This window comes from Heptranchias perlo, chromosome 3 (assembly GCF_035084215.1).
Source record: "Heptranchias perlo isolate sHepPer1 chromosome 3, sHepPer1.hap1, whole genome shotgun sequence".
Classification (NCBI taxonomy): domain Eukaryota; kingdom Metazoa; phylum Chordata; class Chondrichthyes; order Hexanchiformes; family Hexanchidae; genus Heptranchias; species Heptranchias perlo.
Genome location: NC_090327.1, coordinates 95,679,473 through 95,707,342, shown reverse-complemented (window position 1 = coordinate 95,707,342; position 27,870 = coordinate 95,679,473). Strand labels below are relative to the sequence as shown.

At 43.9% G+C, this 27,870-nt stretch overlaps 1 protein-coding gene across 1 annotated transcript in view; it reads right to left on the bottom strand.

The window, feature by feature from the left end:
• tgfbr1b (transforming growth factor, beta receptor 1 b) overlaps positions 1–18,887 on the bottom strand; it is a 57,625-nt gene extending 38,738 nt beyond the window's left edge. Inside the window, exon 1 of the mRNA XM_067980892.1 lies at positions 18,742–18,887. Within this exon, the coding sequence (XP_067836993.1) occupies positions 18,742–18,817 (76 nt within the window). The 5' untranslated portion in view covers positions 18,818–18,887. The remainder of the gene's footprint in view (positions 1–18,741) is intronic.
• Between the last annotated feature and the right edge of the window lie 8,983 nt (positions 18,888–27,870).

The following is a 27,870-nucleotide window of genomic DNA, read 5'->3' as shown; positions in this document are numbered from 1 at the left end:
GATAAAATACAGAGAGAAAAGAAAAGGTTGCAACAGAGAGGAATTACCCACTAGGCAACATGCTAGTCTTCGAGCTAAACACCAACACTTTCCTCCCCCACCCCAACCTCGTATTTCTTGTGACTAACATTCACAAAAATGCCTAGCACAATCACTAAAATTAAGCCCCAAGAACTAGAGAGTGTACATATTCAATAGCATACATTTCTATAGTGCTCCTCACAGTGAGGTACCTCGAGGATTTTACCAGGTGGTGAACAAAATACAGAGACTGAACAGGAGAAAAGAGAAAGGAGAAAATAAGAGGTTTGGAGGGGGCAACAAAGCATGATCATAGAAAGGTTACTTAAAGGAGGTAACAACATGGAAAACTGAGGGAGAGAGTTCAGAGGACAGGGCACAGTGGCTACTGATGGAGGAGTAGGAACAAGTAAGCAAGCCAGTGTCAGAGGATCGGAGGGTGCAAGAATATATGGTTGAAGGAGATCACGGAAGTAGGGAGCAACAAGGGCATGGAGAGAGATAAAAAGAGATAAGGATTTTACACGACAATCAGGAGCCAATGAAGCTTAGCAATTGAGTGAGTAATGGGGAACTGGGCCACAACATAAGTGAGACCATGGGTTGTGGAGTTCTGGAAAAGCTGTGGTTGATTGGAGAGCGGAAGCGGAATGGATACTGTTGGAGAAATCAAGCCTCCGTCATTACTCTTGTAGTATGTAATATCCAATATGTACTATTAAAATTCTATTTATTAATTCCAAGTAGTGCAAGGCTCAGAATTAAAACAGACATCAACCACCACACCCCTTAATACAACCATTCAAAAACAGTTCAGGTATGAGGACAGACATGCACGTTTGAATATCCATTAATACAAAATGTTAAACTTCCACAGATAGTTCATCCAACACTATTTTCTTCATCTTTACAACGTTCACGAAGATCAAAATAACAATTGTCCGGTCTAAGGTGTGCAAAAATGCATTGTGCTAAGTTTTTCTTCTTCACTGTGTTCCAGAGGAGCGTGACAATATTACAGGTGCCTCCACTATGCCATTTATTAATGCAAAATAGTTCATGAAATAAAACACTTAGCATTAATTTGCATGAGACAAGGAGTTTCCTAACGATTGTGCCGAGTGATGTAACACTAAGCCACGAAGGCCAGAAGCTCAGAGTTCGATCGTTTGCCTATGCCTAATCAGTTGATGTCAGCCAGGGCAGTACTTGGGGCTATACAATTGGCCTCAGTGGATCCAGAAAGAGAGGTAGAGTGGAAAAAAATCAGTCAGGATTCCCACATTACTCAATGGCCCTGCATGAAAACACACTTGTGGATGCTGGGTAAAGACAGGCACAAGCAAAGCTGTGATGCCCTCCACAATCAAACAGCCCTGCTAACGCTCACTGGCCAGTTCACAGACAGGACACCTGGCTGAGGTACAAAGGCGGCTGTTCACAACTCAGAACCATGCCCTAGCAAAAATCAGCACCTTTGGGGGACAGCACAGGATAAAACTAGAAATGAATGCGAATACAACTTGAACTAGGACGGTTATATAGTCGAATAATGCAGCATCCATGCATTCATCCAGCCACATGTCTGTAACACCACCTTGAGCTGCAATAGCATTTTACTGATGCAGATGTTTTCAATTGCCATTTTATGTAATGCTCCAAGCTTTATGGGCAATATGGGCAGCTCAATTTGACCACAACAGCAGCATTTTGGAGAGGGCATCAGCAACTAAAAGACCAGAAATGGCCCTTTCTTAAAATTGCCATCTGTAATCACTGATCAAAACACAAGCTTTGATTTTTTTTTGGAAGATATGATCAGCTAAAACTCCAAAATGATAAATATATTTCTAATGCACTTTGTATTATTTTAATGGCCCAGAATTTGCTGGGAAAATAATGGCGAGTTTAATGTGCATGCCTTTATTAGTGTGTAAATAACTCAGCAATTTGTGGTGAAGAAGAGATACACAATGAGCTGCAAATCGCCACAAACTGTTCGACGATTGCTCCGCTGTTAGCCTCGTGAAAATGGCAGCTCGCCATCAACCTCCCCATGAGTTTCAAGAAATTGCTGCATTTGCACTGCTAAAACAAATTAAACTCGCCGTCGAAAGTTAGGGCTGGTACTTGTCACTAAAAGGGTCCTTATATTGTTAAGATTTACATTCCTGCAATGCCACTCAACTTCTCCGGCCCAGAAAGGGAACAATTGAAACTGTGGAGTCTCATTCCTGCAGGTAGTAAATTGTTCCTAGAGGTTTTTAAAATAACTGAACTATACTACACAGAAAATCCAGCACCTGTAATCTTCCACTGACCCTGCTTGATTCTTGCCATCTGACACTGCAGATCTGCCTGATATACACAGATCTCCACAAAAGTCCTAATGCTGGGGTTCAACTGCAGGCAAATGTCTCATTTAACTGGGGCCTGAAACTGGGTAATTGATTTTACCAAACAAATTAATCTCTCCTTTATTCCACTTCCAGTTGGTTAGGTGCTCTGAATTAGGAAATTAGATATACACAAAAGGGAAATAGAAACAGAAAAAAAAAGGTAAAACTGAACCTATGAGGCTGCCACTGAGTTACAGACTCCAGATTTAGCAGCATATAAAACACTGGGAGCCAGCTCCAACAATCCAACTCAAAATAATAATATAATGCACACCTTTCAATTTGTGCCAAAGACTTGTTTTGGTTTTGCTGTATTCTCTCTGCTATGTGGTGTGGTTCTATAGCAGCTTAGAAAATATATTTCAATATTTATTTGGAGAGAGAGATTGTAATAGAGTTATTAGACAGCAGTTGCCTCCTTCCCTCCAGGGCTGTTCTTGGAGTATATTGTAAAAATACACTCTGCCAAGCATGCAAAACCAGAATTTTAAATACTATGCAATTAAAAAAAAAAGTCCTACCTTCCAGCATAGTATTTGGTAATGACTTGAATGTTTGGATAGGTTTCTGCACACCCATTTTTAAATTTGGAACATTTCCAAAAATGCAAAGTTTTATTAAATGAAATACCAATTACTTCACTATATACTCAGTTTTGTAAAATTTACTATCAATTTTTTAAAAAAACACACACACACAGTGGGTGGGAGGGTGAAGGGAGAGGGGTGAGCACTTGTATGTTGCTTAACAGTTTAACAAAATACAAGAAAGCACAAAATTGTTAGTAGCCAGCTTTTCTCCCCAAGTAAATCAACCAAACGGGTGAGAAAAGTCCATCAGTGCTCAACCTATTCATTAGATGGTGCAACCTCCTGACAGGCATTCCTACCCACTAGCAATAGAAATCCTGGTTGGGGGGGGGCAGGGAAACAGGACAGAAAAAACTGCAGCTACTTTCAAAGAAAAACTTCTGACCGTCCCTCCCCATGATGTATCATTAAACATACTTGAACTCACCATCACTCCCCCATATTCCCCAGGAACACAGGATGACACCAGACTGGAAATTACCATGTCCGTCGATCCAAAGGGCAGATAGCTAATTCTCTTTTGCTCAACAGCGGTGGGTAAAATATCTTATTTCATATCCCCTGCTTTCGTAGACAGGCTATTCCATATGCTTACCAGTGTTCCAAAATACTTTCCCCATGTTAAAACACCAGTGGCACCAGGCCTACTCATTCAAAAGTGCATCATCACTGCACATTTTGAAGAACCTCTATATAATGAGCACAGCTCAAGGCATTTAGAACTGAACCAATCTTTAGAATGCTTACCTGCAGCATGTTCAAGCAACAGATCGATCTTTCAGCTACCTTAAATATAATTTAAAAGTTACTGCAGTGTTATACCAAATGTGACAAAACTTAACTGGTATCTTTTGTTTTACAAAAGAAAATTAAGGAATCAATTTAACAGATTGTTCAAGTTCAAGTAGGATCTGTATATAAAACTGAAGTTCCTAGTAATGGCTTACAGCTTATTTAAATAACCACTAGGGGGTTATAGAATCAGAGAAAGTTATGGCACAGAAGGAAGCCATTTGGCCCATTCGTGTCCGTGCCGGCCGAGAAAGGGCTATCCAGCTTAATCCCACTTTCCAGCATTTGGTCCATAGTCCTGTAGGTTACGGCACTTCAAGTGCACATCCAAGTACCTTTTAAATGAGTTGAGGGTTTCTGCCTCTACCAACCTTTCAGGTGTCAGGCAGTGAGTTTCCCCAACACCCTCTGGGTGAAAAAATTTCTCCTCAGCTCCCGTCTAATCCTTCTACCAATTACTTTAAATCTATGCCCCCTGGTTATTGACCCCTTTGCTAAAGGGAAATAGGGCCTCCCTATCCAGTCATAATTTTATACACCTCAATTAAATCTCTCCTCAGCCTCCTTTGTTCCAAAGAAAACAAGCCCAGCCTATCCAATCTTTTCTCAATTATAATTCTCCAGCCCTGGCAACATCCTTGTAAATCTCCTCTGTACCTTCTCTTGTGCAATCACATCTTTCCTGTAAGGTGACCAGAACTGTATGCAGTACTCAAGCTGTGGCCAAACCAATGTTTTAAACAGTTCTAGCATAACCTCCCTGCTCTTATATTCTATGCCTCGGCTAATAAAGAAAAGTATCCCATATGCCTTTTTAAACCACTATCTACCTGTCCAGCCCTTCAGGGATCTGTGGAAATGCACTCCAAGGTCCCTTTGTTCCTCTACACCTCAGTATTGTGTACTCCCCTGCTTTGTTTGCCCTCCCCAAATGCATTCTCTCTCACTTCTCTGGATTGAATTCCATTTGCCACTTTTCTGCCCACTTGCCCAGTCCATTGATATCTTCCTGCAGTCCACAACTTTCCTCCTCACTATCAGCCACATGGCCAATTTTTGTATCATCGGCAAACTTCTTGATCAAGCCCCCCACATTCAAGTCCAAGTGATTAATATATAACCACAAAAAGCAAGGGACCTAGTATTGAACCCTGTGGAACCCCACTGGAAACAGCCTTCCAGTTGCATAAACACCCGTCAACTATTACCTTTTACTTCCTGCCACTGAGCCAATTTTGGATCCAAACTAGCCACTTTCCCTTGGACCCCATGGGCTTTTACTTTTTTGACCAGTCTGCCATGTGGGACCACGACATCAAACGCATTACCCTCATCGACCCTCCTTGTTACCTGCTCAAAAAATTCAATCAAATTAGTCAGATATGACCTTCCCTTAACAAATCCATGCCGACTGTCTTTGATTAACTTGTGCGTTTCTAAATGACAATTTATGCTGTCCCTCAGAATAGATTCCAATAATTTGCCCACCACCGAGGTTAGACTGACTGACCTATAATTACTTGGTTTATCTGTCTCCCTTTTTAAACAAAGATACAACATTAGCAGTCCTCCAATCCTCCAGCATCATGCCTGTAGCCAGGGAATTTGGAAAATGATGATCAGAGCTTCCGCTATTTCCTCCCTTGCTTCTCTTAGCAGCCTGGGATACATTTCATCCAGGCCTGGCGATTTATTACTTATCTAGCAAACTCATGAAAACCCAGTCGTTGGATGACTGATAATCCACTATCATTTGTCTACAATAAAGATGATATTTATGAACCCAAAGGGTGAAATTCCTCTTTTAAACCAACGGAAGAGTCAACCTAACAAAAATTGCATTTTCAGAAATCCTACTCACTAAACTAAACTTAGAAAAATAGGGACACTGCGTTTTTGTTCAAAAAAAATTCATTCCCTTAAGTGTTGTAAAGTGCACAATTAAAAAGCTAGCTCTAAACATAATCTCTCAAAGAAATCCATCTATTATCTGGTAAAGTTTAATGAGGTGCAACAAGATTCATTTTCATCTGCCTGGACCCCCTTACAACAACAGTGCAGGAAGAAAGATTTCTACGGATATGTAAATATAGCTTTAGAAAGCTATTGGTGGGCAAGTGTCTCTTAGAACCAGAGAGGTGCTCCACTCCACTGGATACACCGAACAGCTGGAGAGGAGTGTGTTGCAAATTTCAGGATAGGTGCTTAGGTCTCAACACTCAGCCTCCCTAAGACTGAGAAATATCATACGGCAGCTCCACTTAAGAAACTAGATGTCAGTAAGCATCAGCCATTTCTATGAAAATGTCAAAATGAAAATTATGCTTGGGTTCTAATCAGGAATATTGTAACAGATCTCAAGTCTTAATTTAACAGGATAACAAATTTATAGCACAAGGACAGTATGCAGGATTTGCACTATTACTATTGTGAAAATAAAATGTTTTAAGGATATCACTCATAAGGCAATTCATTTTAAATAAAAAGGAGATAATTTTTTCACAAAGAGGGGGGATAAGTTGGTGAAAATGGAAGGAGCAGGGTAAAGTGCATAGGAAGAATGAAGCTGAGCAAAGAACCTCTCCCTCCCTCCTTCCCAAGCCAATTAACAGATGCTTTTCACTGTTTAGGCTCAACACTAGTGAGATATTAGGACAGCACCCAATGGCCAAGATATATCCAAGAATAACTTAGCCCCACTTGGAGGGGAGAATACTTGAAAGTAAATTACAAAACAGTAGGACAGCATGTTTCTTGCAGTCGGAGGAATAAACATTGCCCTGATGCTAATACCTCATAACCAAATGAGGGCTGATGGTTTTCATAGATGACATGGTTATTTAGTTTAAGCCGCACACTCAACAAGCAGCCAGCATTAGTCAGAAAGTATATAATCATTGATTAAAAGAAAGATTTGATTTATATTATGTCCTCAGGATGTCGCAAAGGACTTCACAGCCAAGAATTTACTTTGAAGTGCAGTCATTGTTGTAGGTCACATAACAGCCAACTTGCACACAAGGTCCCACAAACAGCAATGAGACAAATGCTGTTTACCCAGTGAGTGGCTAGAATGTGGAACTTGCTATCACATGAGTAGTTGAGGCAAATAGCATAGATGCATTTAAGGGGAATCTAGATAAGTACATGAAGGAGAAAGGAATAGGACATGCTAATAGGGTTAGATGAAGTAGAGTGGGAGGCGGCGCAAGTGAAGCATAAACACCAGATGGGCCGAATGGCCTGTTTCTGTGAAATAAATTCTATGTAAAATGACCCGTTAACCTGTCTGGTGGTGTTGGTTGAAGAATGGCTGTTGGTCGAAGAATGGCTGTTGGTCGAAGAATGGCTGTTGGTCAGGATACCAGAAGAAATCCCTGCTTTTTTTCTTCAAAAAAAAGTGCCACGGGATCTATTACATCCACCTGAATAGGCAGGCCTTGGTTTAACATATCATCTGAAAGATGCCACCTCCGACTATTCAATATTACATTTAAGTATTAGCTTAGATAATGTGCTCAAGTTGTTACAGCATAGAATACTTTTCTACAGGGCAGAGATAACAACTTGTAATTATATAGCACCATTAATGTAAAGATCATTCCAAAGCACTTTACAGATCGATGCAAGGAAAATGGATGCCAAGCCAGAAAGGAAGAGGTGAGGGCAGGTGATCAAAGACTTTGTCAAAGAGATGGGCTTGGAAAGGAATTCCAGAGGCTAGGACCTACGCAGCTGAAAGGCCAAGAGAGAGATGCACAAAAACCCATAGACAGAGGAATGAGCGTTGGGGGTGGGGGGGTAAAATGGGGCTGGAGGACACTATAGAGATAGATGGGGTTTAAAGACATGAATTTTAAATTTAACGGGGGACTAAGAGCCAATGTAGATCAGCAAGGCCAGAGGTAATGGGAAAACAGGACATAGTTTAGAGCAGGATGTGTGCAGCAATGTTTTGGTCAATTTGGAGTGTGTGGAGGAAGGGAGGTCAGCAAAGACAGCATTGGACAACTTGAGTCTGGAGATGATAAAGGCACACATAAAGGGTTTCACAATTAGAGGCATCGAAATGAAGTGGCTGAAGGGGTGGAGGTTGAAGCAAGCAATCTTTGTGATAGAAAGAATGTATGATCTGAAACTACGTTCGTGGTCAAATAGGTTGCCAATGTTGCAAGCTGTCTGGCTAAACCCAAGACAGCTAGAATTTGTCCCCAATTCCCCTGGCTAGAGAGGAAAATTGGGGACAAAGGAGCACAGTTCCACAGTTCACAGCAGGGGCTAAAGACAATCACTTTGATCTCCCCAATGTTGAACTAGAAGTTGGATTATGGTAGTGTGGTGCCTGTGGTACTAAATAGTAACCCTGGGATCACGATTTCAAATTTCATCATGGCAAATTTTGAAATCTGGTAACTTGTGGTTTGGGTTGTTATAAAAGCTCAACTGGCACACTAATGTCCTTTAGTGAACAAAGCCTGCTACCCCTACCTGATCTAGCCTACAAACGACTCCAGGCCCACGCTATGTGACTGGCTCTTGATGCCCTCAGGGCAACTAGAGATGGGCAATAAATGCTGCCGTAGCAACATCATAAGAACAGAAAAAAGAAATGTTGACTCATTCAAGACTGGATGTTGATAATCAGTCTGACAGTACAGAGGCAATCAAGGGAGGTGTTTTTTTTATTATTCATTCATGGGATGTGGGCGTCGTTGGCGAGGCCGGCATTTATTGCCCATCCCTAATTGCCCTTGAGAAGGTGGTGGTGAGCCGCCTTCTTGAACCGCTGCAGTCTGTGTGGTGAAGGTTCTCCTACAGTGCTGTTAGGAAGGGAGTTCGAGGATTTTGACCCAACGACGAAGGAACAGCGATATATTTCCAAGTCGGGATGGTGTGTGACATAGAATCACAGAAGTTTACAACATGGAAACAGGCCCTTCAGCCCAACATGTCCATGTCGCCAAGTTTATACCACTAAGCTAGTCCCAATTGCCTGCACTTGGCCCATATCCCTCTATACCCATCTTACACATGTAACTGTCCAAATGCTTTTTAAAAGACAAAATTGTACCCGCCTCTGGCAGCTCGTTCCAGACGCTCACCACCCTTTGAGTGAAAAAACTGCCCCTCTGGACCCTTTTGTATCTCTCCCCTCTCCCCTTAAATCTATGCCCCCTCGTTATAGACTCCCCTACCTTTGGGAAAACATTTTGACTATCTACCTTATCTATGCCTCTCATTATTTTATAGACTTCTATAAGATCACCCCTAAACTTCCTACTCTCCAGGGAAAAAAGTCTCAGTCTATCCAACCTCTCCCTATAAGTCAAACCATCAAGTCCCGGTAGCATCCTAGTAAATCTTTTCTGCACTCTTTCTAGTTTAATAATATCCTTTCTATAATAGGGTGACCAGAACTGTACATAGTATTCCAAGTGTGGCCTTACTAATGTCTTGTACAACTTCAACAAGACATCCCAACTCCTGTATTCAATGTTCTGACCAATGAAACCAAGCATGCCGAATGCCTTCTTCACCACCCTATCCACCTGTGACTCCACTTTCAAGGAGCTATGAACCTGTACTCCTAGATCTCTTTGTTCTATAACTCTCCCCAACGCCCTACCATTAACGGAGTAGGTCCTGGCCCGATTCGATCTACCAAAATGCATCATTGGACTTGGAGGGAAACGTGCAGGTGGTGATGTTCCCATGTACCTGCTGCTCTTGTCCTTCTTGGTGGTAGAGGTCGCAGGTTTGGGAGGTGCTGTCGAAGAAGCCTTGGCGAGTTGCTGCAGTGCATCCTGTGGATAGTACACACTGCAGCGACCGTGTGCCGGTGGTGAAGGGAGTGAATGTTTAGGGTGGTGGATGGGTTGCCAATCAAGCGGGTTGCTTTGTCCTGGATGGTGTCGATCTTCTTGAGTGATGTTGGAGCTGCACTCATCCAGGCAAGTGGAGAGTATTCCATCACACTCCTGACTTGTGCCTTGTAGATGGTGGAAAGGCTTTGGGGAGTCACTCACCACAGAATACCCAGCCTCTGGTGCAGTAGTAGATCTGGATGCATTCTTTAAGGAAGTAAACATGTGAAGCAAAGGAAGATACTGGGGGGAGGAGGAGGGAGGCAGAATTATAGTGCTGGAGGGTGTTAGAGATAAGAAGGGAACGATGCCATGTAGGAATTTAAACACGAGGATGAGAATTTTAAATTTGAGGCATTGGAGGAATCGGCAGCCAATGTAGGTCAGCGAGGACAGGGCGATGGGTGAACAGGAATGTGCGAGACAGAATATGGGCAGCAGAGTTTTGGATGAGCTGAAGTTTATGGAGGAGAGGATGGAAGGCCAGCCGGCCAGGGGAACATTGGAATAGTCGAGTCTGGGGCTCACAATGAAATGGATGAGGGTTTCAGCAGCAAATGGGCTGAGGCAGGGACAGGCGATGTAACGGAGGTGGAAGTAGGCCACCTGTGATGGAGAGGATAGAGGATCGGAAACTTAGCTTGGAGTCGAAGACATTGAGGTTGCGAATAGTCTGATACAACCCGAGGCAGTGGCCAGGGAGGAGAATGGAATCGCTAATCAGGGTACAGAGTTTGTGGCACGGAACAAAGTCAATGGCTTTGGTCTTCCCACTGTTCAGCTGGAGGACACTGCAGCCCATCCAAGACTGGATATCACAGTCTGACATCACAAAAGCAGGGGGTTGCAGCGGAGAGAGGTTGAGCTGGGTGCCAGCGTACATATGGAAGCTGACCCCATATCTGCAAATGATGTCACCAAGGGGGAGCATGTAAGCAGGGTGGGGGCGGTAGGTCCTTGTGGGACTCCGGAGGTATCAACAATCGTTACTAAAGCATTATTTTTGAAGCTAGAGTTAATGGCAGAAGACTGGTACTCCTGTATGTGACATCAACATTTATAAAACATATTAAATTATTCTGGTTCATGATGTTGAATGGTTGTCATTTTTATTTTGTTCAATATAATTCTTTAATAATCATATGGATAAGCAGAGAACATAGGCTAAACTGAATTATCAGGAAGACAGTGCACTACTTCTTTACCAAAGCAAAATCCTGCTTCAAACCTTTAAAATGTTACTGTAACTTGAGTAGTCCTTTAGCGCTATATTTACTTCAGTTTTGGAACTAGACTAAGTTATTATATCAACAACACTTCTGATCAGTGTGTATATCAATAATATTTTAAGGTGCTCAGTACCAGAAGATGCGTCAAATTTATAATTTCCTCATTTTCTTTTTAAAATTCAATGAAATTACTTTTAGCAGCATAGTTCTGTAAAATATTTAGTCATCCATTGAATGACTAATAAAGCATCAAGCCTAACATTCCAATTGATATGGTTTTAAACAGTATTAAATACCAGAATTGTATGTTAAAATGTCAGAAACTAAGTTGTGCGTACAGTAAATATAGTTACACCCCTACTTGCTTACACAAACTGTACAGTGAAACCAAATCTCAGTATAATGTAACACAAAGTGATGCAACAAAGCAAGAAAGGGTTGTACCAGTGAAAGAGTTAGACTTCACTATAAATAAATACTTGCAGCACATTCTACAGAAGCATGAAAATATATCTGATTCATACGCCAAGGTTTCCCAGATTAGGTGCCACAACAGGCTTAGAGGTGGATCTTTTTATCCTAGAAAAAGACGAGAGATATTAGATTGTGTCCATTTGGATAGACTATTTGAATTAGAAAGGCTAGGGCAAACCAGGGGATGTGTATAAATTACACAAGCATAGAACTAGGTTGGAAGTCAGGGGTTTTTTCTTTTTATCAGAGGGACAAGGACCTTTGGAACAAGTGGCTTGCTGATGCACTGAGGGTGAATTCACTGCAAGTGTTCAAAAAGGAGCTGGATGAGTTCCTGACTGTGGCTGATATCGCAGTGTACAAAAAGTAGGTGGGGTATGTGTTTCATCGTCACTGTCGTCTCCTGGAACTCTCTGAACACTTTCAGGAATCAAAGAGAAATTTCCCAGATTTTTTTTTCCCTGAATGGGCCTAGGGATTTTTTTTTAAATTTTCACCTCTCCCAGGAGATTACATGGTTGCTGTTGAATGGGAGTTATTGTGGATCATGATGCTCAATTGCACCACAACTGTATGGGACAAGCATGATGGACCGGATAGTCTTTTCCTGGCCATCATTTTCGTTATTTATTGTCCGGTGTTGTGAAAAGGGATGTTAGGAAAGAATACAGTAGTGTTCTGGATTTACCTTCATCAAACTGCTTTCCTTGCACAACTTTGTTCTCTAATGTCAGAATGTGCATCACAGTTCCAGGTTTTGAATCATAGAATTATACAGTACTGAAGGAGACCATTCGGCCCATCATGCCTGTGCCGGCTCTTTGAAAGAGCTATCCAATTAGTTATTCTACTCCACTGATCTTTCCCCATATTCCTGCAATTCTGACCTTCAAGTATTTATCCAATTGCCTTTTGAAAGTTACTACTGAATCTGCTTCCACTACCCTTTCAGGCAATGCATTCCAGATCATAACAACTCACTGTGAAAAAAAATTCTCATCTCACCTCTGGCTCTTATGTCAATTACCTTAAATCCGTGCCAGTAGATCCCTTTCTTTGGTGCCTTAAAAACAGGATGGGACAGCTGTACCACTAATATTAACTGGGTGGTTGCTGGGAGCATAGAATGATCTGTAGCAATCGAGCTCAATAAATGTGTTTTATGGAAGGAAGTAGAACACAACAAAACGGTTAAAATAGCAAGGAAGACTTTCATGGAACTGGTGAGATTAGTGTTTGAGGGTAGAAAGACTGGCAAATGCCAGTCCAATTTTACTCTTAACTTATGAGTTGCAATATTCTCTATCGAATCATAGAATCTAATAGCGCAGAAGGTGGCCATTTGGCCCATTGTGCCTGTGCCAGCTCTATGAAAGAGATATCCAATTAGTCCCACACCCCTGCAATTTTTTCCTTTTCAAGTATATATCCAATTCCCTTTTGAAAGCTACTATTGAATCTGCTTCCACTGCCCTTTCAGCCAGTGCATTCCAGATCATTTTGAACATCTTGATTAAATGTCCCCATAACCTTCTCTGCTCCAAGGAGAACAATCTGAAATTCTCCAGTCTCTCCACATAACTGAAGTCCCTCATCCTTGGTACCATTCTAGCAAATCTCCTCTGCCCCCTCTCCAAGGCCTTGACATCCTTCCTAAAGTGTGGTGCCTAGAATTGGTCATAATACTCCACCTGAGGCCTAACCAATGATTTATAAACATTTAGCATAACTTCCTTACTTTTGTGCTATGGGTGGGGGGGTAGTAGCTTTAAACCCCCAGGATGGGTGGAAGAGGGCGAATAATTCGAAAATGGGAAACCCAATCTCAACGCACCCAATTCCAGTTTTAACGGAGGCGGGTGACTAATGTCATCTTCGGAGGCAGGCCCATCATTTAAATATTTTAATGAGGTTACACACTTCAAATTTTAGGACAATTTTAAATTTAACGGCTGCTGGTCGGGTTTCCCAGGGCTCGAGAAACCCGGCCGCTCGGAGGCAAGAACAGCCTCTCCAGACCCCCCACCCACTCCCAATGTCCTCTCCATCTGGCTGGCTGGCTGGCTCTGATAGGAAACGGAGACAAAAAATTAAAATAAATCTGGGTTACGTGTATTTCTGGGTTTCCTGGCCGCTACACCTCCCCCCGCCCGCCCATCAATAGAGGCCTATGCCTCTATTTATAAAGCCAAGGATCCTGTATGCTTTTTTAAAAAAAAAACAGCCTTATTAACATGTCCTGCCACCTTCGAAGATTTGTATGTGAACCCGCAGGTGTCTCTGTTCCTGCATCTTCTTTAAAACTGTACCATTTAGTTTATATTGACTCTCCTCATTCTTCCAACGTCTCCCATCCAACTACTTTAGAAGTGGTACGGCCAGAGCATTGTACAAATTTAGCATGGCATCCTCCAATTTACTATTTTGCTTTGCAGATTCCTCCACCACAGTGATTATACAGGTTAAGTGTCTATGGATCCCTACCTAAAAACTGGGAATTGAAATAAAATTTGAAGCTATAATTACACTAAGCAGAGAATGGTTCCCCTTTCCACCACTTGCTTCAGGTTCAATTTAATTCCCAGAAGGAATTATTGCACAGCTGACTTTGCGTAACCAGTAGGAAGTCTGGAGCAACCGAGTGTTTTTTTTTTAGATGCAATAGCTATTTACTAACTTGTATTTGTGAATATTACAACTAACATTTAGGATAGCTTTCAAATGACTCAGCAGTGCATGTGTCACTTCTGCATTCGGCAACCACCGCGGTCCTCTTTACATATGACTATAGAAGCCGAAAAACATCAAGCAAAAATGCAGTCTTGTTCACTTGAGTTCACCAGAAATCCATTAAAATGCACAAGTCAGCACCTTTGGGCTTCAAATTTACAAAACATCCTATGAATCTCCCCCTCTCATTAAGTGTGCTTGTAAACTGAAATTCACCACACCACACACCCACAGTTAAAATCTGAGCTGCACCTTAAATACCTAAATTTAATTCTAAGTCAAGACAACAAATCACAACTATGGCTTTAAAAAATGTTTAGACATTTATGTTAAAGTGGCAGTACACTCCAACTGCCACTGTTGGTGGTTGAATAATGAGATAAAACTTTTATAGAAAAATTAAGAGTACCATGCCTGATACTCAACTAAAGATGCTACTGTAAATATGGGAAAGCCATGGAGATTTCAGCTGTAGTCCCTCACACCTGCAGCCTCATCCATTTCCCTAGCAGTAACAGATCCAAGTTCACTGTTACACCTGATCACATCTGTTGGTATAACTGAGCTTGTGTTTGGAGGGAGACAGGAATAGCTTCAGTCAATTTTCCTGCATATAAAAATATAACATTTTTAAACCAGCACCTACATATGGGTACTTTAACATTAAAAGGAACACAGCCATAAAGAAGGTTGTGGGTTCAAGCCACACTCCAGGATTTGAGGACATAATCTTAGGCTGACACTTCAGTACCACAGTGAGTGCTGCATTGTTGGAGGTGCCGTCTTTTGGCTGAAGCATCAATCCAAGGCCCCTATTTGGCTATTCAGGTAGATGTAAAAAAGAGCCCATGCACTTTTTCTTGAAGAGGACACAGCGAGTGGTTAGGATCTGGAATGCACTGCCCGAGGGGGTGGTGGAGGCAGATTCAATCATGGCCTTCAATGGATAAGTACTTGAAAGGAAAAAAAATTGCAGGGCTACAGGATTAGGGCAGGGGAGTGGGACTAGCTGGGTTGCTTTTGCATAGAGCCAGCACGGTCTCGATGGGCTGAATGGCCTCCTTCCGTTTCTGTAACCTTTCTATGATCCTTTCTAGGAACAGGGTGTTCTCCCAGTGTCCTGGGCAACATTCAACCCTCATCCAATACACCAGACAAATCAAATGGTTATGCCACTGTGTTTGTGGGACCCTACCGTGCACAAATTAGCTGCCGCATTTGCCTAATAGTTACGACACTACAAGAGTAATTTATTGGCTGTGAAGCGGCTTGTGGATGTGAAAGTCAATAAATAAATGCAAGTTCATTCTTTTAGGCTGCCTTAATCATTAAACCCAGCTCTGCTAGACAAAGCAATCTAACCAAATATAAAAACTTTCATTTTACACTCAACAGAAGGAAAACTGGTATCTTGATAAGTGCAATTATTAGAATACCATAGTTTTTGAGGTCACAGTATTAGCAATGGTGTCCAAAAGCAACCTTTGCCTGCATGTGGGAATGCACACCAATGAAGACTGTCTAATTCCTGCAGCTCTCTCCAGTCCTAGCCATCCTAATAGATAAGGGCCATAAGACTGACGCTTTATTCCAATGCTAGGCAGTTCATGCTTTGCACCAGAGACTAAAAGGAAAAAGATCAAGACTGTCCAAAGGTAGTTCATACAAAGACCTTTACAGCCAAGGAGCAAAGACATTCACTCCATAATTCTGAGCTAGATTCAAACCCAGCACCAGATGTTATATGACAGTACAACTGAATAGTTAATCTAACTGTGCCCCTATATCAATGTTAAAAATGTTCACACAGTGTGCACACAATTATATTAGCAGTGTATGTCAATAAATAAATGAAGTGACCAAATCAATGTTCCCTCAACTCTTGACACAATCTACAGTTTATTACACCAATGACATCCAAGAAATACCACTATCAGCATTTCAGTAAATCTGATTATTTTATATTATGTGCAAACTATTTTTCATCAACAGTCAAGCCTCCCATTGTTGTACAGGATTTCTTAGTATTATTGTTAATGAAAATAGACTGCCTCAGATGTATTTCACAAATTATAAACATCATAAAAGGATAGGAGGGGAGCAGCACTGTGTTCAAGCACAAAAACTAGTAGACACCACTTCTCCGGCATTTCCACCCACCCCCCTTATCTCTGACTGGTTGTTTATGTCCCTCTCCCAAGCAGACTAATCCTTTTAGTCTGGAAGTCTCATACAATTCCTCCTTTCTGATTTCTCTGCCACTTCTTATAATTTTCTAAGAGCTAACTGCTCCATACTCCGATACTTTTTCTCCTACAATTCAAGCCAGCTTCTCTCAAAATGCACGCTTTTCTCCATGCCTCCAAACAATGGCTCTCTTCCTACACAATGTTGGTGCAGCAGCTGAGCTTGGACAGATTGTGCCCGGGGCCAGACACAACATATCCAAATCAGCATCACCACAATGTCCAAACTTCCACCTAGTAAAGTGCACTCATGATCTTAACTAACCATTTAAGACACTAAACACAACACATAAAATATGTTGCATAACTCCATGGTTTAACAGATACAAAGCCACCTGCAAGTCTAACTTACTTGCCTGTGGCAGCCTCCTCTGCTTTAGAAACAGCATCACGTCTCAGTGCACTCTACATAGTATATATCCAGGAGGCACTTCAGAAAAAAAAATACACTTAATACAGCTGTAACACCAACGACCATAAAGTCACAAACACAATGGAGTCAAAAACTCCTGGGAACATAGACTACTGGTTTAACCAGTGGAAATGTGAAGCAAACTCCTTGTGAAGTATTAACAAGTCTACATTCATTAGCATCAACTGAACTTTGTCATGCATTAGCTATGCATCTCAAATGGGTATTATTTCTGGGTTGGTAAAAAACAATTTGCAATCAACCTCTGAACAAATTTCCATAGTGGCTGGATAGTTTTTACAGGAACAAAAAGGCTGCTCTGGAAGAGAGGGGTTTAACCCTTAGCCTGCTACCTGTGTATTCAAGTGAATGTTCACATTACAGTAAGCAGAATGTTAATTTCCCATGTATAATCAGCTTTCATACAGTAAACTTTACTTGTGTGACTGTCAATTCTAGGGTGGAACCCAAACATTCACTAACGAGAGATTGCAAGTCCTATCAGCAATTAACTGTTGTAAGAACTTTTATATTACTCCTTTTCTTAAAAGTCAGATTCTGGGGACCTAACATTGAAGCTACTGATTCTAGTTTCTGTAGACTGGCGGTAGACTTGCAGATCTAGCTTTTCCCCAAGTTTCTGAGACAACCCCAGCCTAGAAAACCAGATTTAACAATGTAAACATTGGTTCACAGACACCAAACTACTGAAAATCGATTGACAAATACAAAATCAACTACAATGGCGTATTTCTTTTAACTTGCACTTATATGGTGCTTTATCATGTCCAAATATCTCAAAAGGTACTTTATGATTGCGCTTAGACAATACACCTATTCGTGAAGCACCACGGGACACATTAAAAACATAAGTTGTTTAATTATTTTGCAGCGCACTGAGGAAAAGCAATGCTACACCGTGAGCAACTACATATTGAGCAACACCACAGAAACTGGTCTGCCAACAAGTCTTGTAAGGTGGATCAGTTTAAACAAAATAGTTGACCCTTTTCAAAGTAACATGCAAAACTTCAGGCCAAAAATCTCACCACAATCAACTAATACCATCTCAAGACGAGTTCCACATATCCAAAGATGTCCACATATAGCTTACGTCCTACAACACAGGCAGTTATTGTCAAGTTGTTTACCAAAGTTACAGCCACATGTGTAGTGAAAGAACTTTTAATCCACAATGCAGATGTTTGCACCCAACCCGTCTTCTCGGCTGCATGTTTCCAGCGCTTGCAGCTTTTATTTGCAACTTTTCAAACTCCGGCACTCAAACTAATTAGGATAAAAAGTGAAATTGGTCTGAACCAGCCCTCCTCCTCAACTTAAGACCACCCAGGCTCTGTGGCGAGCGGGGTACCTGTTGCAGAGAAAGGGAGCTCGCTCTTTATTTCTGGGGGGGGGGGGGGGGGAGACATTTTTTTTTGGGAGGCTTCAAACTTCCCCCCCCCCCCCCGCCCGCCTGCCCGGCCAAAGTAAAGACGAGGAGCGGCGCAGCTCCGGGGCCGCGCTGCCTTTTGTTAGAGCGGGTGGTCAACTCCTCGAACCCTGGGATTTACCATAGCAACCACATCCGGGTGCTAAAGCCCACTGACCCTCCCCCCGGGATCGGGCACTGTCCACCTCAGGGTCAATATTGTCAAGGAAACGGGGCCCTGCCTGCCCCACTGCAAGGCGGGGGGAGGGGAGGGGAGACCAGGGACTCGCTCACATTCCTAGCCCCAGGAACAATGGGTCGGTCCATCCAGGCCGGACTCACTAACCCCGTCTCTCCTTCACCTTCACTGGGCCGCACTCTCCACCCACCCCCCCCCGGGCCCTCTCTTGAACAATACCACCTCCTCGGCGCGGCCCCCTCGCCATGTTTAGAAGCCGCAAGACGGGCGACGGGCAACGGCAACCTGCGCCCCCCCCCCCACCCCCCCGGGGGTGCAGCAGCAGCAGACGCCGACCTCCCCCGTCCATCACTCACCCAGCACCCGGGAGACGCCGATCAGGAGGAGCAGGCAGCCGAGCGCCGCGCTGTGAGAAGCTCTGGCTCCAGCCATGGCCACAAACACGCACCGTCCCCTGCAGCCGCTCCACTCCGAGCAGACCCACCCGCCGCTACAGCCACATGACACGAGCGTTCCCATTGGCTAAATCCGAGCCGCCAGCCCCCCTCCTCTCCCGAGCTCTCTGATTGGCTTCGAACCGGCTCTTGGGCACGTGATGTCTCATTGGCCAATCCCATAATACGTCCGCTCTCATTGGCCGTCCTAGAACAGACCAATGAGAAAGCCACGTTACACGTTATCTCATTGGAGGAGACCGCCATCACTCAATAAGACACGAGAGTTCATTGGATGTATCTAACCAAACATATATGAGCCGCATTGTTTTGTTGGATAACACCGGAAAGACCGAAGAAAGGTGCCTTTTCATTGGCCGTTGTTGACCATAAAGTCAACACACTTGCTGATTGGTTGCCAGCACGGGCCCGCCCTCTCACTAATTGGCCTGTGTTTGTCTGTTCACTCCAGCACACATGAGACAGAGCCCGTGATTTGAGGATTGAACCTAACTAGACGAGCCTCTGTGACACATGTATTTTGTTGGCTCAGCCTTTCCTGATCTCCCGCCCCCTATTCTGTTTGCAAAGTCGCCGAGAAGTGTTAGATCGAAAGTACAGCACAGGAACAGGCCATTCGACCCAACTGGTCTACTCCGCCTTTATGCTGCACACCAGTCTACTCTCTCCCTACTTCATGAACACTGTCAGCAGAACCAGTTCCTTTCTCCCTCATGTGCTTATCTAGCTTCCCCTTAAATGCGTCTATTCTAGTCGCCTCAACTACTCCTTGTGGTAACACGTTCCACATTCTTACCACTCTTTGGGTAAAGAGGTTACTCCTGAATTCCCTATTGGATTTATTAGCGACTATTTTATATTGATGACCTCTAGTTTTGGACTCCCCCACAAGTGGAAACATTTTCTCTACGTCTGGCATATCAAACCTGATAAGTATATCCTCTAAGTTCTGGTATCATCCCTGTGAATCTTTTTTGCAAAGAATCTTACAACACCAGGTTATAGTCCAACAATTTTATTTGAAAGTCACAAGCTTTCGGAGATTATCTCCTTCGTCAGGTGAGCGTGGGACTCCTTGAACGTTTCGCATTTATAGTCAGAGAACAATACCTGGTGATTACAGATAATCTTTCCAACTGCCCGTTGTCAAGGCAATCAAAGTGTTCAGACAGAGAGGTGTTACCTACAGGATCACCGAATACACAAACGGCCAGAACACAAGACAGAGAGAGAGAGGGAGAAACATCCGAAAGGAAGAGAAAGGCAGAGAATGACCCGTTGTATTAAAAACAGATAACCTTTATTCGCTGGTGGGGTTATGTGTAGCGTGACATGAACCCAAGATCCCGGTTGAAGCCGTCCTCATGGGTGCGGAACTTGGCTATCAATTTCTGCTCGACAATTTTGCGTTGTTTGTCTCGAAGGCCGCCTTGGAGAACGCTTACCCGAAGATCGGTGGCTGAATGTCCTTGACTGCTGAAGTGTTCCCCGACTAGGAGGAATCTTTTTTGCACCCTCTCCAATGCCTCTACATCCTTTTTATAATATGGAGACCAGAACTGTGCACAGTACTCCCAAGAGTGGTCTAATCAAGGTTCTATACAAGTTTAACATAACTTCTGTGCTTTTCAATTCTATCCCTCTAGGAACAAGTTAATGAAAGATTGTGGGTGCCACCTCAGCATTACCTGGACCCACCCAGGCAGACTCAGCCTAGTTCATACAACTGCTATTTTCATGAAAAACTACAGTACATCCTTGGCTTTATAAATAGAGGCATAGAGTAAAAAAACAACTAAGTTGTGCTAAACCTTTCTAAATCACTGGAGTATTGTGTCTAATTCTGGGCACCACATTTTAGCAAGGATGTCAAGGCTTTGGAGAGGGTGCAGAGCAGATTTACTAGAATGGTATGTTTTTACTTCAGTTATGTAATGAGACTGGAGAAGCTGGGATTGTTCTCGTTAGAGCAGAGAAAGTTAAGGGGAGATTCAATGTAGTGTATATTGACTTTCAAAAGGCAATTGATAAAGTACTAAGTAATCAACTTATTAGCAAAATTGAAGCCCATGGGATTAAAGTGGTTGCGTGGATACGAAATTGGCTAAGGGACCAAAAGCAGAAAGTAGTTGTAAATGGTTGTTTTTCAGACCTGGAGGGTGTCTCCCAGGGGTCAGTATTAAGACCACTGCTCTTTTTAATATATATTAATAACCTGGACTTGGGTATAGAGGGTATAATTTCAAAGTTTGCAGATGACATGAAACTCAGAAATGTAGTAAACAGTGAGGAGGATAGTAACAGACTTCAGGAGGACATAAACAGACTGGTGAAATGAGCAGACATGTGGCAGATGAAATTTAATGCAGAGAAGTGTGAAGTAATACATTTTGGTAGGAAGAATGAGGAGAGGCAAAATAAACCAAATGGTACAATTTTAAAGGGGGTGCAGGAACAGAGAGATCTGGGGGTGCACATACACAAATCTTTGAAGGTGGCAGAACAAGAAGGCTTTTAAAAAGGCGTACAGGATCCTTAGTTTTATAAATAGAGGCATAGAGTACAAAAGCAAGGAAGTTATGCGAAACCTTTATAAAACACTGGTTAGGACTCAGCTGGAGTATTGTGTCCAATTCTGGGCACCACACTTTAGGAAGGATGTCAAGACCTTGGAGAGAGTACAGAAGAGATTTACTAGAATGGTACCAGGGATGTGGGACTTCAGTTATGTGGAGTGACTGGAGAAGCTGGGATTGTTCTCCTTAGAACAGAGAAGGTTATGAGGAGATTTAATAAAGGTGTTCAAAATCATGAAGGGTTTTGATAGAGAAAATAAGGAGAAACTGTTTCTAGTAGCAGAAGGTAACCAGAGGACACAGATTTAAGGTAATTGGTAAAAAAACCAGAGGCAACATGAAGGAAAAAAAATTGACGCAGCGTGTTGTTATGGTCTGGAACGCACTGCCTAAAAAGGTGGTGGAAGCAGATTTAGTAGAAACTTTCAAAAGGGAATTGGATAAATACTTGAAGCGGAAAAATTTGCAGGGCTATGAGGAAATAACAGGGGAGTGGGACTAATTGGATAGCCCTTTCAAAGAGCCGGCACAGGCGCGTTGGGCTGAATGGCCTCCTTCTGTGCTATATAATTCTATGATCAGTGTTGAATTCCCTTAATGTTATGAGTTATTTACGCTGACTGAGAGTTATCTCTGTATCCACCGGTGCAGTACAACTGCACCTTATCTGATCAACAATGTAATAGACAACAAAGTAATGGCAGATTTATTAAACAAGTACTTTGTTTTCACAGTAGAGGAAGAAGATAAATTAACCTGCCCATCGATGCTCAGTTTGGGTTCCGCCAGGACCACTCGGCTCCAGACCTCATTACAGCCTTGGTCCAAACATGGACAAAAGAGCTGAATTCCAGAGGTGAGGTGAGAGTGACTGCCCTTGACATCAAGGCAGCATTTGACCGAGTGTGGCACCAAGGAGCCCTAGTAAAATTGAAGTCAGTGGGAATCGGGGGAAAACTCTCCAGTGGCTGGAGTCATACCTAGCACAAAGGAAGATGGTAGTGGTTGTTGGAGGCCAATCATCTCAGCCCCAGGACATTGCTGCAGGAGTTCCTCAGGGCAGTGTTCTAGGCCTAACCATCTTCAGCTGCTTCATCAATGACCTTCCCTCCATCATAAGGTCAGAAATGGGAATGTTCACTGATGATTGCACAGTGTTCAGTTCCATTCGCAACCCCTCAGATAATGAAGCAGTCCGTGCCCGCATGCAGGAAGACCTGGACAACATCCAGGCTTGGGCTGATAAGTGGCAAGTAACATTTGTGCCAGACAATGCCAGGAAATGACTATCTCCAACAAGAGAGTGTCTAACAACCTCCCCTTGACATTCAATGGCATTACCATCGCCGAATCCCCCACCATCAACACACTGAGGGTCACCATTGACCAGAAACTTAACTGGACCAGCCATATAAATACTATGGCTGCAAGAGCAGGTCAGAGGCTGGGTATTCTGCGGCGAGTGACTCACCTCCTGACTCCCAAAGTCTTTCCAACATCTACAAGGCACAAGTATTAAGGGATATGGGCCAAAGGCGGGTATATGGAGTTAGATCACAGATCAGCCATGATCTTATCAAATGGCGGAGCAGGCACGAGGGGCTGAATGGCTTACAACTGTTCCTATGTTCCTCTGTTCCTAAGTCAGGAATGTGATGGAATACTCTCCAATTGCCTGGATGAGTGCAGCTCCAACAACACTCAACAAGTTCGACACCATCCAGGACAAAGCAGCCCGCTTGATTGGCACCCCATCCACCTCCCTAAACATTCACTCCCTTCACCACTGGCGCACAGTGGCTGCAGTGTGTACCATCCACAGGATGCACTGCAGCAATTCGCCAAGGCTTCTTCGACAGCACCTCCCAAACCCGTGACCTCTACCACCTAGAAGGACAAGAGCAGCAGGTACATGGGAACACTACCACCTGCACGTTCCCCTCCAAGTCACACACTATCCCAACTTGGAAATATATCGCCGTTCCTTCATCGTCGCTGGGTCAAAATCCTGGAACTCCCTTCCTAACAGCACTGTGGGAGAACCTTCACCACACGGACTGCAGCGGTTCAAGAAGGCGGCTCACCACCACCTTCTCAAGGGCAATTAGGGATGGGCAATAAATGCCAGCCTCGCCAACGATGCTCACATCCCATGAACGAATTTAAAAAAAGTCCAAGTACACAAAAAGCAATCAAAAAGGCTAATGGAATGTTGGCCTTAATCTTAAGGGGCTGGAATACAAAGGGAAGGAAGTTATGCTTCAGTTGCATAGAGCCTTGATCAGACCCCATTTGGAGTACTGCGTTCAGTTTGGAGCACCGCACTTCAGGAAGGATATATTGGTCTTGGAGGGGGTGCAGCACAGATTCATCAGAATTCTACCAGGGCTTAGAGGGTTAAATTATGAGAACAGGGTGCATAAACTTTTGGTGAGTAAAGGAGACTGGGGGAATGATCTGATTGAGGTGTTTTAAATGTTAAAAGGATTTGATAGGGTAGATACAGAGAAACTATTTCCTCTGGTGGGGGAATCATGTACAAGGGACATAATCTGAAAATTAGAGCTAGGCCATTAAGGAGCGAAATCACGAAGCATTTTTTCATACAGTAGAAATTTGGAACTCTCTCCCCCAAAAGGCTGTGAATGCTGGGTCAATTGGAGCTTTCAAGCCTGAGATAGATAGATTTTTGTTAGGGAAGGGTATCAAAGGACATGGAGCAAAGACGAGTAAATGGAGTTAAGGTACAGATCAGCCAGGATCTAATTGAATGGCAGAGCAGGCCTGAAAGGCTGAATGGACTATTCCTGTTCCTATGTTCCTATAATTGACAGGATGTGCTGCAGCAACTCACCAATGTTACTTAAACAGAATCTCCCTCCCCTGTGACCTATACAATAGAGAAGAACAAGAGCAGCAAATGTTCATGGTAACACCATCACTTCCAGGTTTCCCTCCTAGTCACGCATCATCTGGCCTTGGACATGTATCACCATTCTTTCATCGTCGCTGGGTCAATAACCTAGAATTCCCTTCCTCTTCACTGTTTACTAGATTTCCGAGTTTTGTGTTATCTGCAAACTTTGAAATTATGCCCTGTATACCCAAGTCCAGGTCATTAATATATATCAAAAAGAGCAGTGGTCCCCACATCGACCCCTGGGAGACACCACTGCACACTTCCCTCCAGTCTGATAAACAACAGTTCACCACTAATCTCTGTTTTTGTCAGTTTCGTATCCATGCAGCTGCTGCCCCTTTAATCCCATGGGTTTCAATTTTGCTAACAAGTCTATTATATCGTACTTTATCAATTGCCTTTTGAAAGTTCAGAGACACAACATCAACCGTTCATAAACCCTCTCCGTTACTTCAAAGAACTCAATCAAATTAGTCAAACATGATTTACCTTTAAAAAATCTGTGCTGACTTTCATTTATTAACCCATATTTTTCCAAGTGCTAATTAATTTTGTGCCGGATTAATGGGCCCGATATTACCATGGCGGCGGGTTCGCAGTGGGGAGGCGATTGGGCGCGTGGGTAACGCGCCCGGTGAAATCAGTCTGCCCCGCGCGCAATCGCAGGCTGATTGGATCCACTTACCTCTTGTTCCGGGTTCCCCACTGCTGAGCTGTGCATCGGGTGGACTGCGCATGCGCAGTAAGGTCTGTCAGCTGGAGGAGCTCTATTTAAAGGGGCAGTCCTCCACTGACTGATGCTGCAAGAAATCGGAAAAAGTCCAGCATGGAGCAGCCCAGGGGGAAGGCTGCTCCCAGGTTTAATGATGCCTCACTCCAGGTATCATTGGATGGGGTGAGGGGGAGGGGGAGGACAGAGATCTTCCCCATGGCGGGTGGTAGGAAGCGGCCTGCCTCTGCCACCAAGAACGCCTGGCTCGAGGTGGCAGAGGAGGTCACCTGCACCACCAACATATCGCCCACCTGCATACAGTGCAGGAGGCGCTGCAATGACCTAAGTAGGTCAGCCAAAGTGAGTACACTTACTCATTTCCCTACACTCCGTCTGCCACATCACTGCCCCCACCCCACATCTCCTTCTGCACTGTCAACACTACACTGTCACATCACCCCTGACACCCACTCAAAGCTCATCCTCATCTTACCTGCACCTACTCACCTCGCCAGTACTCATCCCGCCACTACCACTCAACCCAATCCTTATACAATCTCATGGCTCTATCTCATACTCACCCTCTCATGCATCTCTTTCACAGTCAGCCTCAATCAACCTGCCACTACCTGTGCTGCAGCCACAGGGCATGCATCACATATGTGCAGTAGGCAGCGTAAGGCAAACGTGTTATGAGCATGAAGGGGATGCACAACGGTGTTTGAGGGTTTGTCATGGTTTTTACTTCTATTTAATTTCTGAGCAACTCACATCACATATTATATTGGCACCACTACTGTCACGTCTTTAAGAATCTTGTCTGGTTTGTGCAATAATGCCCTTTCCTGAGGATCACTATGAAGACCCACACCTGATGCCACCCACTGTGTGACTGCAGAGTGGGTGTAGGTGTATTTGCAGGGCTCTTTTGTGCAGACGACTGAGAGACGTCGGCAATGTTCCCGGTGGCACCCTGGAAGGATGCGGAGGAGAAGTTGTTGAGGGCAGTGGTGACTTTGACAGCGACAGGTAAGAAGATGGTGCTCGGGCCAGCCGGGAGCAGCTCGGCATGAAGGAGGCTGCAGATGTCCACGACTACATGTCGAGTGACTCTGAGCCTCCGTGTGCACTGCTGCTCAGAGAGGTCCAGGAAGCTGAGCCTCGGTCTGTGGAGCCTGTGGCGAGGGTAGTGCCCTCTGCGACGCATCTCTCTCTGCGGTTGCCCTCCCTCCTGCTGTGCAGGTGGATGTGTCACAGCACTGTGTTGTGGAGCTCCACGTGTCAGAGGTGGACGGCATGGCCAGTGAGGCAGGTGATGCTGTTCGCCCTCCGAGGAGGTCACGACTGCAGCTACGGCGGCCCCCATCCGCAAGGTTGGTACATGTGTCTGGACACCGGGGTAAGTGTGCAAGTTGGTGAATTTTGTTGTTAGGAGGAGGGTGGTGGAGGCCAAACTTTGTCCAAAGTGACAGAGTGGCCTCCTGCAATGAGTGAGGGTCTCCCCCCCCCCCCCCCAACCTGTCAAATGGACCTTTGCAGCTGCCACAGGCTGATGGCTGCAACACGTCCATTTGAACTGGGAGTGTTTCCCCCAGTACGGGAAACAGTCCCAGTTGTTTACAAAATCCCAACCCTCCTAAAATATCTCATTAATCAGGTCTGTAAACGACCTGAAATACCAAAATAAATACCTTAAGTGGCACCCCGCTGGCTTTAATTGCCGGCGGGAGTCCCACATGCGGGGGCTGCGAGCGCACGTCAGCGCGTCTGTGGGAAACCCGGAAGTGGGTGGGATGGAGCCGGGCTCCCGACCTGCCCCGGGAATCCCCGATTTTCGTGGCCCCCCCCCAGGAACGCACCCGATCGCGGGTGCTAAAATAGAGCCCATTGTCTCTAAAAGTTTCCCCACCACCATCATTGGGCTGACTGACCTGTAGTTCCCGGGTTTATCACTCTCCCCTTTTTTGAACGGGCGTATAACATTTGCAATCCTCCAATCCTCTGGCACCACTCTCATATCTAAGGGGGATTGGAAGATTGTGGCCAGAGCCTCTGCAATTTCCACCCTTACTTCCCTCAGTAACCTAGGATTCATCCCATCTGGACCGGGTGACTTATCTATTTTGAATGCTGCCAATCTTTTTAGTACCTCCTCTTTATCTATTTTTATCCTATCTAATTTCTCTACTACCTCCTCCTTTTGGCAGCATCCTCTTCTTCAGTAGCAAAGTACTCATTTAGTACCTCTGCCTCCACAAGAAGATCTCCTTTTTGGTCCCTACCCTTCCTTTGACTACCCTTCTACTATTTATATGTTTATAAAAGTCATTTTGCTTCCCTTTGATGTTACCTGCTGACCTATTCTCATACACTCTCTTTGCTCCTCTTATTTCCTTTTTCAGTTCTCCCCTGTACTTTTTGTATTCAGCTTGATTCTCTACTGAATTATGAACATAACATTTCTCATAAGCCTCCTTTTTCTGTTTCATTTTAATCTCTATATCTTTAGTTATCCAGGGAGCTCTAGCTTTGGATGCCTTTCCTTTCCCCTTCGTGGGAATGTGCCTAATCTGTAACCGAACTATCTCCTCCTTGAAGGCCTCTCCTTGCTCATTTACTGTTTTACATGCCAATCTTTGTTTCCAATCCACCTGGGCCTGATCCATTTTCAACTCACTGAAATTAGACCTCCTCCAGTTGAGTATTTTCACATTTGATTTTTCCTTGTTCTTTTACATAACTACTCTTAACCTAATGATATTGTGATCTCTGTTTCCCAAATGCTCCCCCATTGAAATATGCTCCACTTGCTCCACTTCATT